The 14,807-nt window shown below is 47.5% G+C and overlaps 2 protein-coding genes across 2 annotated transcripts in view; one reads left to right on the top strand and one right to left on the bottom strand.

Moving 5' to 3' along the window:
* The window catches only part of LOC142572653 (uncharacterized), a 338,433-nt gene that overhangs the window by 233,111 nt on the left and 90,515 nt on the right, over positions 1 to 14,807 (bottom strand). The gene's annotated exons all lie outside the window — the stretch shown is intronic.
* The window catches only part of LOC142573341 (uncharacterized), a 56,930-nt gene that overhangs the window by 36,172 nt on the left and 5,951 nt on the right, over positions 1 to 14,807 (top strand). Inside the window, exons 17-19 of the mRNA XM_075682998.1 lie at positions 621 to 788; positions 7,846 to 7,993; positions 8,122 to 8,279. Coding sequence (XP_075539113.1) covers positions 621 to 788; positions 7,846 to 7,993; positions 8,122 to 8,279 — 474 coding nt within the window. The remainder of the gene's footprint in view (positions 1 to 620; positions 789 to 7,845; positions 7,994 to 8,121; positions 8,280 to 14,807) is intronic.

Raw genomic sequence — 14,807 nt, 5'->3', positions numbered from 1 at the left:
CCCTTATTCAATCAAACTGCCGAAGTCAGCACTGTGTTTGTGGGCCTTGTGTTAATCTGGTGCCTGTTCGTATATTTAGCACTTCGAGGTCTTGAAGATAGTTAAACCGATAACACCACCTGACTACATACCTTATTAACCATGTGGATTTCAGCGCGAAGATCAGCGTGAACTTAAATGGTTGGCATGGGTGCATTACAATTATCGTTATTTCATGAAAACACCTCACAAACGTAAGCTAGCAAGCCCCCGTCCCCTACTCGCCTACCTCCCACCGGCCTACGCACTATCTAATCAGTGTGTGCACGCGTAACCGCGCATAGGAGGCGCAAGACGCCGTATTTTACCAGATAATACTATAAATACACAAGCCTGCTCAAAGCCTGAGCGTACGTGCGTATAAAGGTTCCGTACACTCGGCTACCCGGTCGGCGAAATACTGTGGTAATGTTGAGGGTCATCTCTCATTTGCGCTTCCAATTTACGCTCCCTTGCTTGTACCCTTCTTTCCATTCCTCTTCACATAGTCTTTTACCCTTCCTCAAGTGCAAAGTACCAGACCGGACACTTTGGTTGTTAACACCTATCCCCGTCATCTCGCTCTCTTTCTCAATCCACAGGTGATAATCGAAGGGAGGCGTGCTGCGGGCGTGGCATTCACCAGGTACGGCCAGCCGCAGAAGGTGTCGGCGGCGCGGGAAGTGATCCTTTCGGCGGGAACGATAGGATCAGCTCAACTCTTGATGCTATCCGGAATAGGGCCCAGAGAGGACCTGGAGCGTCTACAGGTAGTAGTAGTAACAGCACACCGCTATTTTTGTGCGGTACGTCTGCGCGAAATGGCGCGCAGATATATCTTCGAAACGTGCACCTAAGCGTTCCTTTGTTCATGCCAAGGTAGAACATAGGGCATCGGACGCATTCTTCATCGAGTTAACATTTTAGATGCACGTTCACAGCGTTGAAGATTGGACCAGATATCAGTGACAGAAAAGACAAAGCTGTGATTATCAAATGCGCTTTCTTGCTTTATTGTGCGGTATATAAGTACAAGAAAAACGATATCATCAAAGTGAAAATCGCCGAACAAAAAGAAATAAGACATATTTGACGCACAGTTTTCTTATATCCTATTTTTAGCGTTTCATAAAGCGCATGTACGAGCTTGTTACGACTGAGTCGTGTGAATAAGACGTTAAGCTCTGTTTTTTTTAACACCAACCTCTATAACGCGTTCGCGAAAGCCTTAAGTCCCCCCCCCCCCCCATAGTAAGCTTAGTTTTTACAGCACAAAAAATTCCGGAAGAAGTCACCTCACGATGACTGTCGGCACTAATGCGATTAGCATACAAGCAATGTAGCTACCCAGCGTATTAATAAAGGCACGTTTCTTTAGCATCTGCAGTGGTCATTCCGGGACTTCCGTTGCTTCGGCTATACGCGGCATACTTTCTTTCCGGTATCGGTCCACTTTCCTAATGCACTCGCGTGCCAAAGTCTGTCATGAGCACGATGGCATGACAACGACTGCTTGACGACGGCGCATTGCCGAAGAAGAAATTACATCGATGGACCGAAGACGATAGTGTGATGACGACGATGGTATGGCAACATTGCGATGACGATTCCAAAATATTGGTGGCGCTATCACGACTGGGGACAGTGGAATGACGACAACGCTATGACAACAATGGCGTGACCGCAACGGCATCACAATAACGAATGTTTGACATGAGCATGACGGCACGACGATGACTGTTTGACGATGACGCAATGATGATGCTAAAATGATGAAGGAATCACGTCTATGGAACGACGAAGGCGGTATGACGACCACGGCCTGACTTCTATGAGATTGTCAAATGATAACCATGGTAAACGACGACAGCTTCATGACGACGGCACGATGACAATGGGCAGACGACGAGTGCATGACAACGACGGCGCGACGATCTCTGTATCATGAATACCGTATGACAGCGATGGCGCGATGACGCGATGACGACGGCTGACGACAACCGGATGACGAAGCTGGAATGACGACGATGGAATGACAGCGACGGCACGATGATGACAGTATGACAACGAAAGCAGAGTGACAACTGTCTCACGATGACGCAATGACGACCATGGCATAACAACTGTAGCCCAATCCCGACTGAAGGACCTCAGCTTGATTAACGTAGAATGGCAAAAAAGAAATTACATCAATAAAACGTTGACGGCGGTATCACTACGACGTCTTGGCCATAATGGGATGATGCTACTGAAGTGACGACGATGCATGACGAAAGTGGTAAAAGGACGTCTGTGTGATGACGATTGCGATGCAACGACGACATGGCGATAGCCTGATGACGAAGTTAGAATGACGACTACGGAACGACCACGACGACATGACAACGACGCAAGACAGCGAATGCATAACGAGTGCATGAGGGTGACGCAGAAAAGAGTGTGGCATTACATCGGTATGAGGACAATGAGATAACTACGAGATAACTATGATGATGACTGTGTTACGATTATTGTATGGCAAGGATGCGGTGACAACGACGACATGACGAGAACCGTATGACGAAGCAGGAGATGCGACGATGGCCTGACGACTACGACATCATGAAATTCGGTATAGACGAAGCTGTAATAACGAAGATGCAATGACTACGGCGGCATCATGACCATTAGCAGATATCTAGTGGCCCAAACTATCAGACAACTGGGTCATTGGGTCAGCGTTAGAGGCGTGGTGACGACGGTAGGACGAGTCAGATCACGAAGCTCAAATGAAGGCGATGGAAGGACTTTGACGGCAGCACGAGCGCAAGCATATACCTAGTGGCCCAAGCTGGTAGACAACTTGCGTTAGTGGGTACGCGTAAGAGGACGGACGAACGGACGGACGGACGGACGGACAGAGGGGCGGACAGAGGGACGTGTGGTCTCGTTCTTGGCAAATCCTCCACAGTGGGTATGTCCCACTATGATTAATACATAACAGCTGAGATTTAATGTCTGCCCACAGATATCGCTTAAGCAAACCAATCTGTTAATAAAATGGTTGCTTCTATTTGACGTATTTCTTGGTTTACTTTACAATCATATTATCGCATATAAGTCGGGAAAACTTCACGCAGACGCCGACTGACTTTCTCGGTCTCCTGGTGAGCCGGCAGCACAAGACGATGAGGACACGGTCTTTCTGGTACTCGTGGACACTGCCGATCTTTCACGCCAGCAACGGGATGACATTGAATTCCTGCCGCTTATTGATTACCTCGAAGGAGGAACCAACAGCGTGCCGAGGCTATTTGCAAGAGGGCTGGCGTCGTACTGCTTGCGCCGCAACGTCCTCTACAAGAACTTCTCACTCACTCGTTGTTCCCTCATGGCTTCGACGTGAAATCTGCGCAGTTTCTTATCGCTGTTTTCCAAGCCTCTATCATCGGGACAATTATTTTTTTTCTAAAGGGGTAGCAAATGGCACAACTATATTGCCGCGGGTATGTACCAGTGGGGACGAGGTTGAAGTTGCGGGGGTATTTAGGTTAAGCGCGGAGACAGAGAAGACGTTGTTGGTTTTCTTTGACGACATGTAAGGCATACTTGTTGGTACTGCTCCGCGTCCTCTTCAATGTCACGTCGTTACACTATAAAGCCAACATACAATGAAGGCAAGGATAGCACCGGAGAAATTAGCTGTAGTTGAAATGTATAATGTTGAAATGTAGAAAATAATAAAATTCGCAGTTTCGCCCAGAAGGCGAAGCACCGCTTGTGTTAGTAAATTAGTGGATAGCTGTACGAAGTAAGAATAGTAGCTTTAGTGGTCGTATAAACTCGTAAAAGGTCGCTTACTATCTAAATTAACAATGATAGAATATGCAAGCATGACTGAATGAGGACGAAGGATGAAACAGACACACTGAGACAGCGCTGTCTTCGTGTGTCTGCTTCTTTCTACATCTTTGTTCGGTCGCGCTTATACATACTATCGCTGATTCAGAGCAACTAGTCCGCCAACGTGTTCTAAGTTAACTAGCACGGTGTCACGCATGCACAGGTAAACATGAACACATCTCGCTCGATCAGCGCGGAAACTCGGTGTCAAAGTTCGGGAGCTAGGAATCGCGGAAGCATCCAGCGAATTGACCTTGATGCATCTCTCGCTTCAACACCAACGAAACGTCGAAAGCACAGCGCATACAAAGCTACCGGCACTACGCACACTCTGCAAACATCGCAGATCGCTTTGAAGATGAGGCCCTTTGGCCACGTCGCAGATCGCTTTCACGACCCACGAGCGCCGGCAACGCGTCCCTACGGCGTCCGCCAAATGCGGATAGCTACGGCGTCCGTGATTCGTGTAGCCAGCACCCTGGTAGACGCCGCGGTTGTCTCCGTTCTGTACGGAGCGGCGGGCGAGGAGGACATCGAGGCACCTTAGCTGCTGCGGGAGAAGAACGCCCCTCCTCCATCGCCTGACCCCCCTGCCACGCGCGCGACAGGACAGGGCACGCATCCGAGCCGCGTTCCACTGTCGCGTTCGCGAGATTGAACTGCGTTCGCCGGCTCTAATTGCCCTTGGACTTTATACGGAACGTCACGGCGACGGCGACGGCAGAAATGCGTCTGGAGTTTCAATATAGTTGCTTTCGTAATAAAAGAAAAGGAAATGTCAATGCACGAAAAGGTAACGTGTCGCCGGCTAGAGCCGAACCCACAACCACCGCATTCCGCTTGTGTTGCACTACCAACTGTGCTACGGCGATGGCTATCAAGCCGTTCTCTAACTTGGGTATTTATGTTTACTAGATCGAGCCCTGGGAGTGTTAGACAGCCCCACTCAGAACCAAAGTGGGCGGATGTGGAATATCCTTTTTCGCCCAATGGCGTCACACACCACGTGAACTTAGGTGCGCGGGCGTGTGACTATGAAACCCTCGCATTTAAATTTCACCTACAGCTAATTTCCACAAAGTTTTCCTTGGCTTCACTGTCTGTTGGCTTTAGATGGTCATGATTAACATAATTGAGCCCCTCGGTTCCCCTTCCCTGGTCTATTCATGCGAGGTTACGTGCCCATTAGGTAGCATGCGAGTTAAGTGCCCACTCTCCTAAGATCACGTGTTACGTGATACCATTGGGCAATAAAGGATATTCCCCATCCGCCCACTTTGGCTCTTTGTGGCGCTGGCTAACATTCCTAGCCCTAGATCTAGTAAACATAAATACCCAAGACAGTGGACGGTTCGATAGCAGTCGCCGTAGCACAATTGGTAGTGCGACGCAGGCGTAATGCGGAGTTTGTGGATTTGGCTCCCACCGGCGACACGTTCTCTTTTCATTCACTTACACTTCTCTTCCCTTATTATTCTCTACATTTCAAGTGCAACTACAGCTAATTTCCCTGACTTCATTGTCTGCTGGCTTGATGTGGTCATGATTAACAAAATCAAGCCCCTCAGTTCCCCTTTTTCTTTGATTTACTTTAAGTTGTTTCATCTAGTCATTGTGTATGTGCCACTAGGGGTATGCCTGATCTTGGCAAATCTTCGAGAAAGGGTATGTCCCACTATGACACAAGAGGTACAGAATCCCTAAAGGTTCGCACAATGCTGGGTACCCACTTATGTCTCTGGTAGAGAACCGTCCGGGTGCACAGATACATGCCATGTTTCAGGAGCACATATCACGACTTCCACGATCAGTTTTTTCGGCACTCAGATCTCTGCTGCCCACCATGGCTTCTGCAAGCTCCGAAAATAGAAACGTCAATCGAAGGGCTTAAAAATAAAAGCGACGTTTCTACATTAGCAGCGAAACAATTAGCGTTACATCATACCTTTGACAAGTACCAGGAATCTATTAAGCTCTAAACGCACGCTTCTGTAATGAAAGAAACTGCGACTGCATCTTGTGTTATACCATCCTTACAGGTAGAGTACGCCAGTCGACTAGGACGCACGTCGTCACCAACAATAGCGGAGTTAGTGGCAATTCTTCAAGCCACTTTTTTATCAAAACATATAAGGCACCAACAAAAGGGTAATTTGCACGGACTCCTTATTGGCTTTAGCATGTTTTGAAAATATTGATGACAGCTAACCACACGCACGAATAATGTGGGCAGTACAGAACTGTTTAACTCAGGGTAATGAAGGAAACATGAAGTGATGTTACAGTGGGTCCCGGGACATGCTGGTGTAGCAGGCTACGAATTAGCGGACTCGTTGGCAAATAGGCCCATAAACATTCAGAAATTCAACTCATCCCTTTATTACCAATGGACACGAAATGCATATTGAGAGCACTAAAGAAGGACTTCTGTATGTCAACGTCGTTTAATAAACATACTAAGGAAACATTTCTTTACGAAGTGGGCCCACAGCTCAAATACTGCTGGATGTAGAACTTTCGAAAAGTACCCAGACACTAATTCATCGACTGCGTCTTGGGACAGCATACGCCAAACATTTCCTATATCGCATAAAACGGGCTCCTTCCCCAGCTTGCTCCTGTGTCCAGGACGATGAGGATGTTTGCCATCTACTCCTCGAATGCCCCATATACACGATACAAAGACGGCAACTAGAACAAGAGCTACACTCCATCGATCCTCACCAGCCTTCTTTACTCGCAAACTTGCTGGGCCCATGGCCATAGAAAATAGCACAGGGCAAACCATTGAACGCACATTAACATTTTTATAAAGCAACAGGCATCATTAACAAGTACTAGTATAGATATTTTACTGAATAATCACGCGATGTTACTATAACTTGCTTCTATTATTTGTACTTCTTAGTGCTTGTATATTACGTGTTATACTTTTTTTTCACGGCGGCCGCATTTCGATGGGGGCGAAATGCGAAAACACCCGTGTGCTTAGATTTAGGTGCACGTTAAAGAACCCCAGGTGGTCAAAATTTCCGGAGCCCTCCACTACGGCGTGCCTCATAATCAGAAAGTGGTTTTGGCACGTAAAACCCCAAATATTATTATTATTATACTTTTTTGTATTCTGCGCGTGCATTATTTCAACTCTGTGTAATTCCTCTTCTGCTTATGTGTCCATCGCAGTCTATATCACGGCCGTTTGTGTGTGTTTGTGACTGTTTACAAACACATTGTGGTGCAACTTGCATTTGGCTTTTATATTGTCAAGTTCATGGCTGTATAGGACTGTGCTGTGGATTTCTGACCATATGAAGTAACTTCTTTTCATTTTCTTACTTATATCTTTTTTATAATGTCGTTTCCGCTGTGAGAAAAGAAGTAGCCATCACCATGATAAGATGACTACGTCTCTTTCTTTTATTGTAATTTCAATGAAAAAAATCCCTAAAGGTTGCAAGATATGTGCCGTATTTTTCTGCGCATACGCCTGCTATCCCTATTCTTCCCTCGACAAGCAACGTACATTCCATTCGTCCTCGTGACATAGCTGCGCATAAGTCTCCCGATGTGCATCCACCTGGCTTGGAGTTTGTCTTTTCGCATAGCTTGTACGCGATGTAGCGCATAAAATTAAAAATGTATGACAATAGAGTTGCAACCGTTGGTGTGATTAAACATTACCATTCCACGTGATTACAAGTTGCATAGCACGAAGGTAAATAAGATCGTACGCATCGCAGTGAGTTGTAAAGCATTTAAATAACCGCTTCCCTAAACCTTCGCTTCACAGAGACTCCAGCATGTGCGTTGGTTCAGCATTTTTTTTTTCCATGCGGTAGAGCCAGATCCTCGATACTTGTTTGAATTAAAAACAAACATATGAAATACATCAACAGTACAATGCATCATCGTTGTCGCAACTAGTGCTCTATATATTCCTCGCAGATTCCTCTCGTAGCCGACCTTCCTGTCGGACGCACTCTGCAGGACCACGTGACTATGGACTTGGCCGTGCCTGTAAGCACGGATGTGGCCGCCGGCATCCAGACTTCTACCCTAGATGACATTAGGCAATACGCCACCAACAGATCCGGTGAGGAGGCGTCGTCTGTTGCCTTAACAGTGTAAGAGATCGATAAAGTAGTTTAGTTCTCTGTGGCATGCGTTATTGTGTTCCGAGAGAAACCACACAATGCGAACATTTTTATATGTTCGTGCCAGGGCCGCTATCCATGCCACAAGTCGAGGTTCTACAGTTTCTCAAGACCGATTATGCGGCTGATACCGGCATCCCCGACATCGAGATAGCTCCCAATTCGAACCCACCGGCCACAGAGCTACTCAGGACGTCGCTTCTGAACCTAGGCTTACTGCCAGAGGTGAGAACAGCTTGAGTGCTATAAATATTCACCTAACAGCGTTGGTGCTCTCTAAGCGGCGTAACAAAAGCTGCACCTTACGAGGAATCCGTGCTTTCCAGGACAGCCCTGCTATGGCGACTTCCATAATACACGTCACACATTTGTTGCGTGATTTCCGGCCATCGTTACCACTGTTATACAGCTACAAGATGTACTTTTTATTTGTTGCTGGGATAGTTGATTAATAATTCTAGCGGTGGAAAAGACATGGAAACATGTATTCAAACGACCGGACAGGTCGTCTTCGTACTTCTTTTCATGTCCTCTCCACCGGAAAATGTATTTCTCTCTGACATACCTTTTAGCATAACTGCGAGTCAGCCTAGTTGGAACAGATTCATCTTAAAACTTTTTGTGCGCAAACAAACAGGGACGAAGAATAGAACACAAGGACGAGCGCTTTCTAACAACTGGTTTTATTTTTGAAGAACCACCTGCTTAAATACCCACAGATCTACCCCACAAATACCCACAATTGTTAGAAAGCGCTCGTCCTTGTGTTTCTTCTATTCTTCGTCCCTGTTTGTTTGCCCACAAAGTTTTAAGATGAATCTGTTCCAACTAGGCCGACTCGCAGTTATGCTTCAGTTCATTTCTAGTTCTTCCGGCCCTCTTTCTACTTGTCCGAACCATAGCTTAAACAACCCAACAGTTCTGGTGCCTATTATCGCGGTCTGTGAGAGCAGAGCACGGGTGTTAAGCTGGTTCCTGAAACTTGGGGAATGCCCTGATGAGGTGTTGTTGGTGACCGGATGGTTGCCCCCGTCTGCAGGACACGGGAGAAGAATGATCAAGATCTTGCGATCAGAGAGCCGGAGACAGGTTAGACATTTCAAAGAATGTCTAAAGGTGGCCTGTTCATCTGCTTCCGATGGTCTTTTCAACGTGAAGGCTTTTCAAGAGTGGTGCAGACAGGCAAATATTGTGACTGAGGCTATATGGAACGATGTTCGTCGAAAATTGCCGAATAAGAAGAAAAGGGAGGTGCCGGAGGGACGCCTTCTATTACTAGGGGATGCAATGGTGGAAGAACGGCATCAACAGGTACTCAAGTTGGGGCCGAAGTTCTGCGTGGAACCAAGGATCGACAACGTCGACAGGTCAGCACTTACAAGGGACACTGCCAGGAGTGTACCAGAGAAAGAAAAAGAACGATGTGTGGTGGAATGTGTGGACGTGGTGGCCAAAGCTTCAGTAAGCGATAGACCCAGACCCAATGTTGATAGAACTGCTAAGTATTTAGTTGAGAATAATCTGCGTGTTGTTCAAGCAGACAAGGAAGGATTTCTGGTTGTTTTACCAAATGATTGTTACTTAGAAAAGGCTTTCCTAGCGGTGAACAAGTGCTTTAAGAAATGTGACGTGAATGTAGAAAACGTAAAAAGAAGGCGTTGGAGCTATTGAAACGATGTGACCAAGAAAAGCTTGCGTCACATGTAAAGAACTCAAAAGGAATGAAATTGGAGATATTTTTTACAGCAAAAACCCACAAGCAAGGAATTCCGTTTAGGCCAATTGTGTCCGAGCGAGGGTGTTGGCAGGTTCTGGTCGCGGAGTTCCTGCAAAAATGTTGAATTCCTTAGAAGTACAGGATTCGTACTTATTGAAAAACTCGGAAGGCCTTGTGAATTTTCTGGCATCAGATAGTACAAGCTGCAGCTGGGGATTCAGCATAGATGTTCAAGATCTCTACTATTCCTTACCGCATGGGCCCCTAATGTGCAGTGTTAAAGATTGCATAACAAATGAGAATGACGAGGTGTCATTCCGCAACACGTGCGGCATGGGCGTTGAATCCTTTCTTGAACCTCTTCATTTTCATTTAGCGAATACACATGTAGGATTCTGCGGTGAAACGTACATACAGGCAAAGGGTGTGTGAATAAGGTCAAAAGTAGCTCCCGTCCTAAGTAGCATTTTTTGGGAAACATAGACAGAGAGTTGGCCAAAGATTTAGAAGGTGTAGTAAATAAGGTATGCAGATATGTCGATGACTACTTGATTTTAGGCTGTCATGTAGACAAGGGTGCTATCAAGAATAGGGTTGTAGAAGCCTTCCATTCTCTGGGCAAAGGCTTAACATTTACTTCTGAAGTACCGGTATTTAATAAGCTACAATTTCTTGATGCCAAGTTAGAATTCCTACCGGCACATGTGTGTTGGTCATTCTCACCCCGAGCTGGAAAACCGCTAATGAACTATGCCTCAAACCATTCCAGGCTTGTGAAGAATGGCATAGTCATTTCGTGTTTCCGGTCAGCGTTGTTGAATTGATGTCACCACACTGTAAAGATTGCATTTTTTGAGCAATTTGAGAGGTTTAGAAAGGCTGGGTACCCGCTCACTGTGATGCTGGCGTCGTGCGCTAGACTAATTAAAAAACTTAAACAGGATAAAGGACAGTGTAAAAAGAATCAAAGGCAGAAGGATGTAGCTTCCAAGATTTCAGTGATTCCGTATGTGCACGGCCTTTCACACAGACTTAAAAAGGTGGCTGGTAGTTACGCAATAAAAGTGGTATTTGCGGCAAAAAACAAAATAGGTAGTGTGTGCTCTAAGGTTAAAAATAAGTTCGAAAGAAAGGATGATGTAAAGAAAGAATGTAGTGTTAAACATCCGCGCAAGAACCAATTTGTTGATTGCGCGAAGAATGGTGTTTATCAGATCGCTATGACGAGCGGCCATGTGTACGTAGGGCAGACTGCGAGATGCATTAACACGAGGTTAAGGGAACACTTGTCCAGTCTGAAAGGTCGCCCTGGCACGCATTTGGCAATGCATTGCCAATAACATGATTGCTCACCTTCTCTTAGTAGCACCGACATTTTGTATAGGCATAGAAATCAAACCGCGAGGGAAATTGTGCAAGCTGTTATGTTTGTGCCTTGGGATTTGCCTGACGCGAGGCCAGTGCTGTGGTGTGTCGACCAGTCGACCATCGAGGCAGCTTTCATCCCCACATGGTGCCCGCTTCGGGCACATGACGACTAAGTGCACGGCTTGGGTGTCCTCGCGGCTGCACGACGTCAACGACGGAAGCGGCCGCAGGCTCACCGACTCCTATTCGGCCCCTCCTCGTGCGGACAGCAATGCACCCCACCCCCTCCTTTGTGCGGCGGCGCCCAGGGGCAACCCTTTTAGCGACCACCCAAGGACTATGTTTCGACACCTTGCCTTGCAGATTGTTCCCTTTGTCGTGTGCCGGGCCATTGAACTTGCCCGGCGCACCATACCGACCGACCGCCAGATTGGCCTGACGACGCAGCGCGGTGCCCGGAGGCGCCGACCACTGAAAGCGGCGTTGGGACCACGGAGGCTGCTCGGACCCTCTCTCTCTCGACCTTGTTCGTCCTTAGGGACTGTCTGGGGAATCTGGGGACGGGAAGTGTTATTTAAGCAGCTTGCAACTGCTCTGTTGGTCTCTCCTGATAACCACGCCAACTTGTACATATTGTATAAAGAATTCTTCGCCGAGAAAGCTCTCCTCGTCTCATGACTCTGCGTGAAGGGGGGTCCAGACCTCCTGCCGGCCACGCATACCTCGGCACACGCAACAGATGGATGGCGAGCGGTGGGATCGAGCCTGAAGTATGACGGACGACAGCACACCGAGATCACGGGGACGGACAGCTTAGGGCTGGTGAGTGTTGGCTTTGCTCTTTTGAGTGACCAGGCTGACTGGATAGAGGTGTAATCCTAGTCGCTGGTAGGGACCTGCCGCAGAAGCGTGTGTTTTGGTACTTCTGGGTAGAGGTCGAGGCATTGTCACACCAGTGTTCCGTGATGGATCTCAAACGGTTGCTTAAAACTCAGCTCATATCCCTTTGCGAGGAGCTAGGCGTTGAAATTCAGCTTCAAATGACGAAAGCAAGTATCATTGAAGCGATTGAGAGCACGGATCTTGCGAAAGAGGAAATCGTAGAAATGTGGAACGAAATCCTAAGGCGCAAGGCGGACGAGCAGAAGCTAACAGAGCTTCAGATAGAGAAACTTCGACTTGAAGTCGAGTTGCGAAAGACAGGTGTGGTTCCGGAATCGGAGGGAGCAGGTAGACATGACCTTTATGATCTATCTAAACTTATGCAGCCCTTCAAGGTTGGGCAAGACATAGGCCTGTATCTAGTAAATTTCGAGAGAACTTGCGAAAAGTCAAAATTTGTTCGCAGCACTTGGGCGCGGCGCTTGCTTAGTTTGTTGCCCTGCGAGGCAGCAGATGTGCTTGCGAGGTTGCCTGCGGATGATTCTGACGACTATGATCAGGTAAAAGAGAGCCTATTGAAGCGGTTTCATTTGTCAGCAGAGGCATTCAGGCAGAGATTTCGAAGTCTGAACAAAAGGCAGGGCGCGACTTTTGCTGAGTTTGCTTATGAGTTAAAGGTAAATTTGGCCGAGTGGTTAAAGGGCGCCAAAGCTTTTGGAAGCTTCGAAAAGGCGTTAGAAGTGTTTGCCTCGGAGCAGTTTTATTCAAAGATGCCAGAGGAAATGAAACTTTGGATCCAAGACAGGGATCGTGTCGAGTCGGTGCAGTCAGCCGCTGACCTGGCGGATCAGTATGCCTCACGCAGAGGAATTAAAGAGGAGGCTACGATCACCGGTGCGGTGGAAATGAGAGGCTGGAAGGGTACAGCTAAGCCCAGTAATGGGAAGGATGCTGCGAAAGAAGTGGAGCCGAAGGTTCACGAGCAGCCGGTAGGGGAACAAGAGAGAGAGATTCGTGAGAAACGTTCACAGAAGAGCTTGTTCGAAGAACGGAGGCCGGTGACGTGCTTTAATTGAAACGAAACCGGTCACATAGCTGTCGGCTGCCGCAAACCAAAAGTTGTGTTCGCGTACGTTTCTGACACGCAGATTAATGATGAGCTGCTCAAACCGCACCTGTCTAAACTGCAGGTGAATGGGAAAAACTGTAACGTGTTGCGGGACAGTGGAGCAACCATTGACTTGGTGCACCCAGATTATGTGAAGCAGGAGCAGTACAATGGCAAATGCGCTTGGATAAAGCCTGTGTTAGAGGACACGAGTGTCTGCCTTCCGGTCGCAGATGTGGTGCTCAGCGGGCCGTTCGGTGAAGTGTGTGCTGAGGCGGCTGTTTCTAACAAGCTGCCGCCGCAGTACACTTACTTGTTCTCTAACCGCACCGATCGCTTACTGAGGGACCAGGGTAAAGATTGGGTAGAGGGTAGCGTTCCGGCTCTTATGACATTTAAAGCGCGTGCCTTGGCTGCTAAGCTGGAAATGAAAGAACGGGATACCGACGTGGAAGTAAGCAATACACTCGGCGATGAGTGCGAAATTAAGCCAGACAACCCTTCAATATCTGTGAGTAGTGAGGGAGAGACTGTTAAGCATGAGAGAGAGATTGCAGAAAATACAGAGGTGAAGGCTGTTAGGCAGTCAGGCAGAACAACCAGTCAAACCAAGTTAGAGAGCGCATTGATGAAGGACACCGAATATGTCGACGGGTTATTTGTCCTGCCGTGCTCTAGCTCACTAGATAGCATGCTAGCAAAAGTGACGAGTGAGGTTCTCATTAAGGAGCAAACAGTTAATTTGGCTCTCAACGTGACGGAGGAAGTGGCGACAGAAATTTCGTGCCTAAGTGAAATGAATGAAATTACGGGTGCGGGAGATGTGATGAGGGTAGCTGCGTCTCAGGAAGCTTTGACAGACATGCGATTGGCTGATATAAATAGCCTGGTAGAAGGGAACATGGATTTGTTTTCTCAATATCCAGGAGAGACGGAGATGATCGCTCACGACATAGAACTCACATCCGAGACTCCAGTGAAATCACGAGCTTACAGGACGGCACCGAGACAGCAGGAAATGCTAAAACGAGAAGTTGAGCGAATGCTAGAACTTAGAATAATCGAGTCTTACGAGAGCTTCTATGCTTCTCCGGTCATTCGTGTAGAGGTCCCGGGTAAAGACCCACCACCTTGCATTGATTATAGGAGGCTGAATGCGACAACCAAAGATCAGATCTGCCCCATTCACCAATATTCAGAACTAGCGGCTACACTGACCGATTCCCTAAGAAAATCGGCTCTCGAAAGAGTAATTTGGGATGACGCCAAGAAGCACATGTTTCAGGGGCTCAAGGCGGCACTCTCGGCTTCTCCCGTGCTGCGTGCACCGAACTACGACCGACCCCTCATTGTACAGTGCGATTCAAGCAATCGTGGGTTTGGGGTTGTGTTGTGTCAGGAGGGTGACAATGGTGAAGAGCACCCAGTGTTATGCGCGAGCCGAAAGCTCACAGTACGAGAGGAGGCCTATAGCTCATCAGAAAAAGGTACATGCCTTGTTTGGGCATCTCAAAAACTAGCCTGCTACCTTTACGGAACGACATTTGTCTTTGTGACTGATCATTGCCCGCTAAAGTGGCTGGCTCAAATGTCAGGCAAGAATCCCCGATTGTTAAGGTGGAGTCTAGCACTTCAGGAGCTGAATTTCAGCGCGCGCTATTGAAAGGGAGCAGCTAAT

Source organism: Dermacentor variabilis, chromosome 2 (assembly GCF_050947875.1).
Source record: "Dermacentor variabilis isolate Ectoservices chromosome 2, ASM5094787v1, whole genome shotgun sequence".
NCBI classification, from domain to species: Eukaryota; Metazoa; Arthropoda; class Arachnida; order Ixodida; family Ixodidae; genus Dermacentor; species Dermacentor variabilis.
Note: the sequence above shows the minus strand (reverse complement) of the source record. Positions and strands in the feature narration are given on the sequence as shown.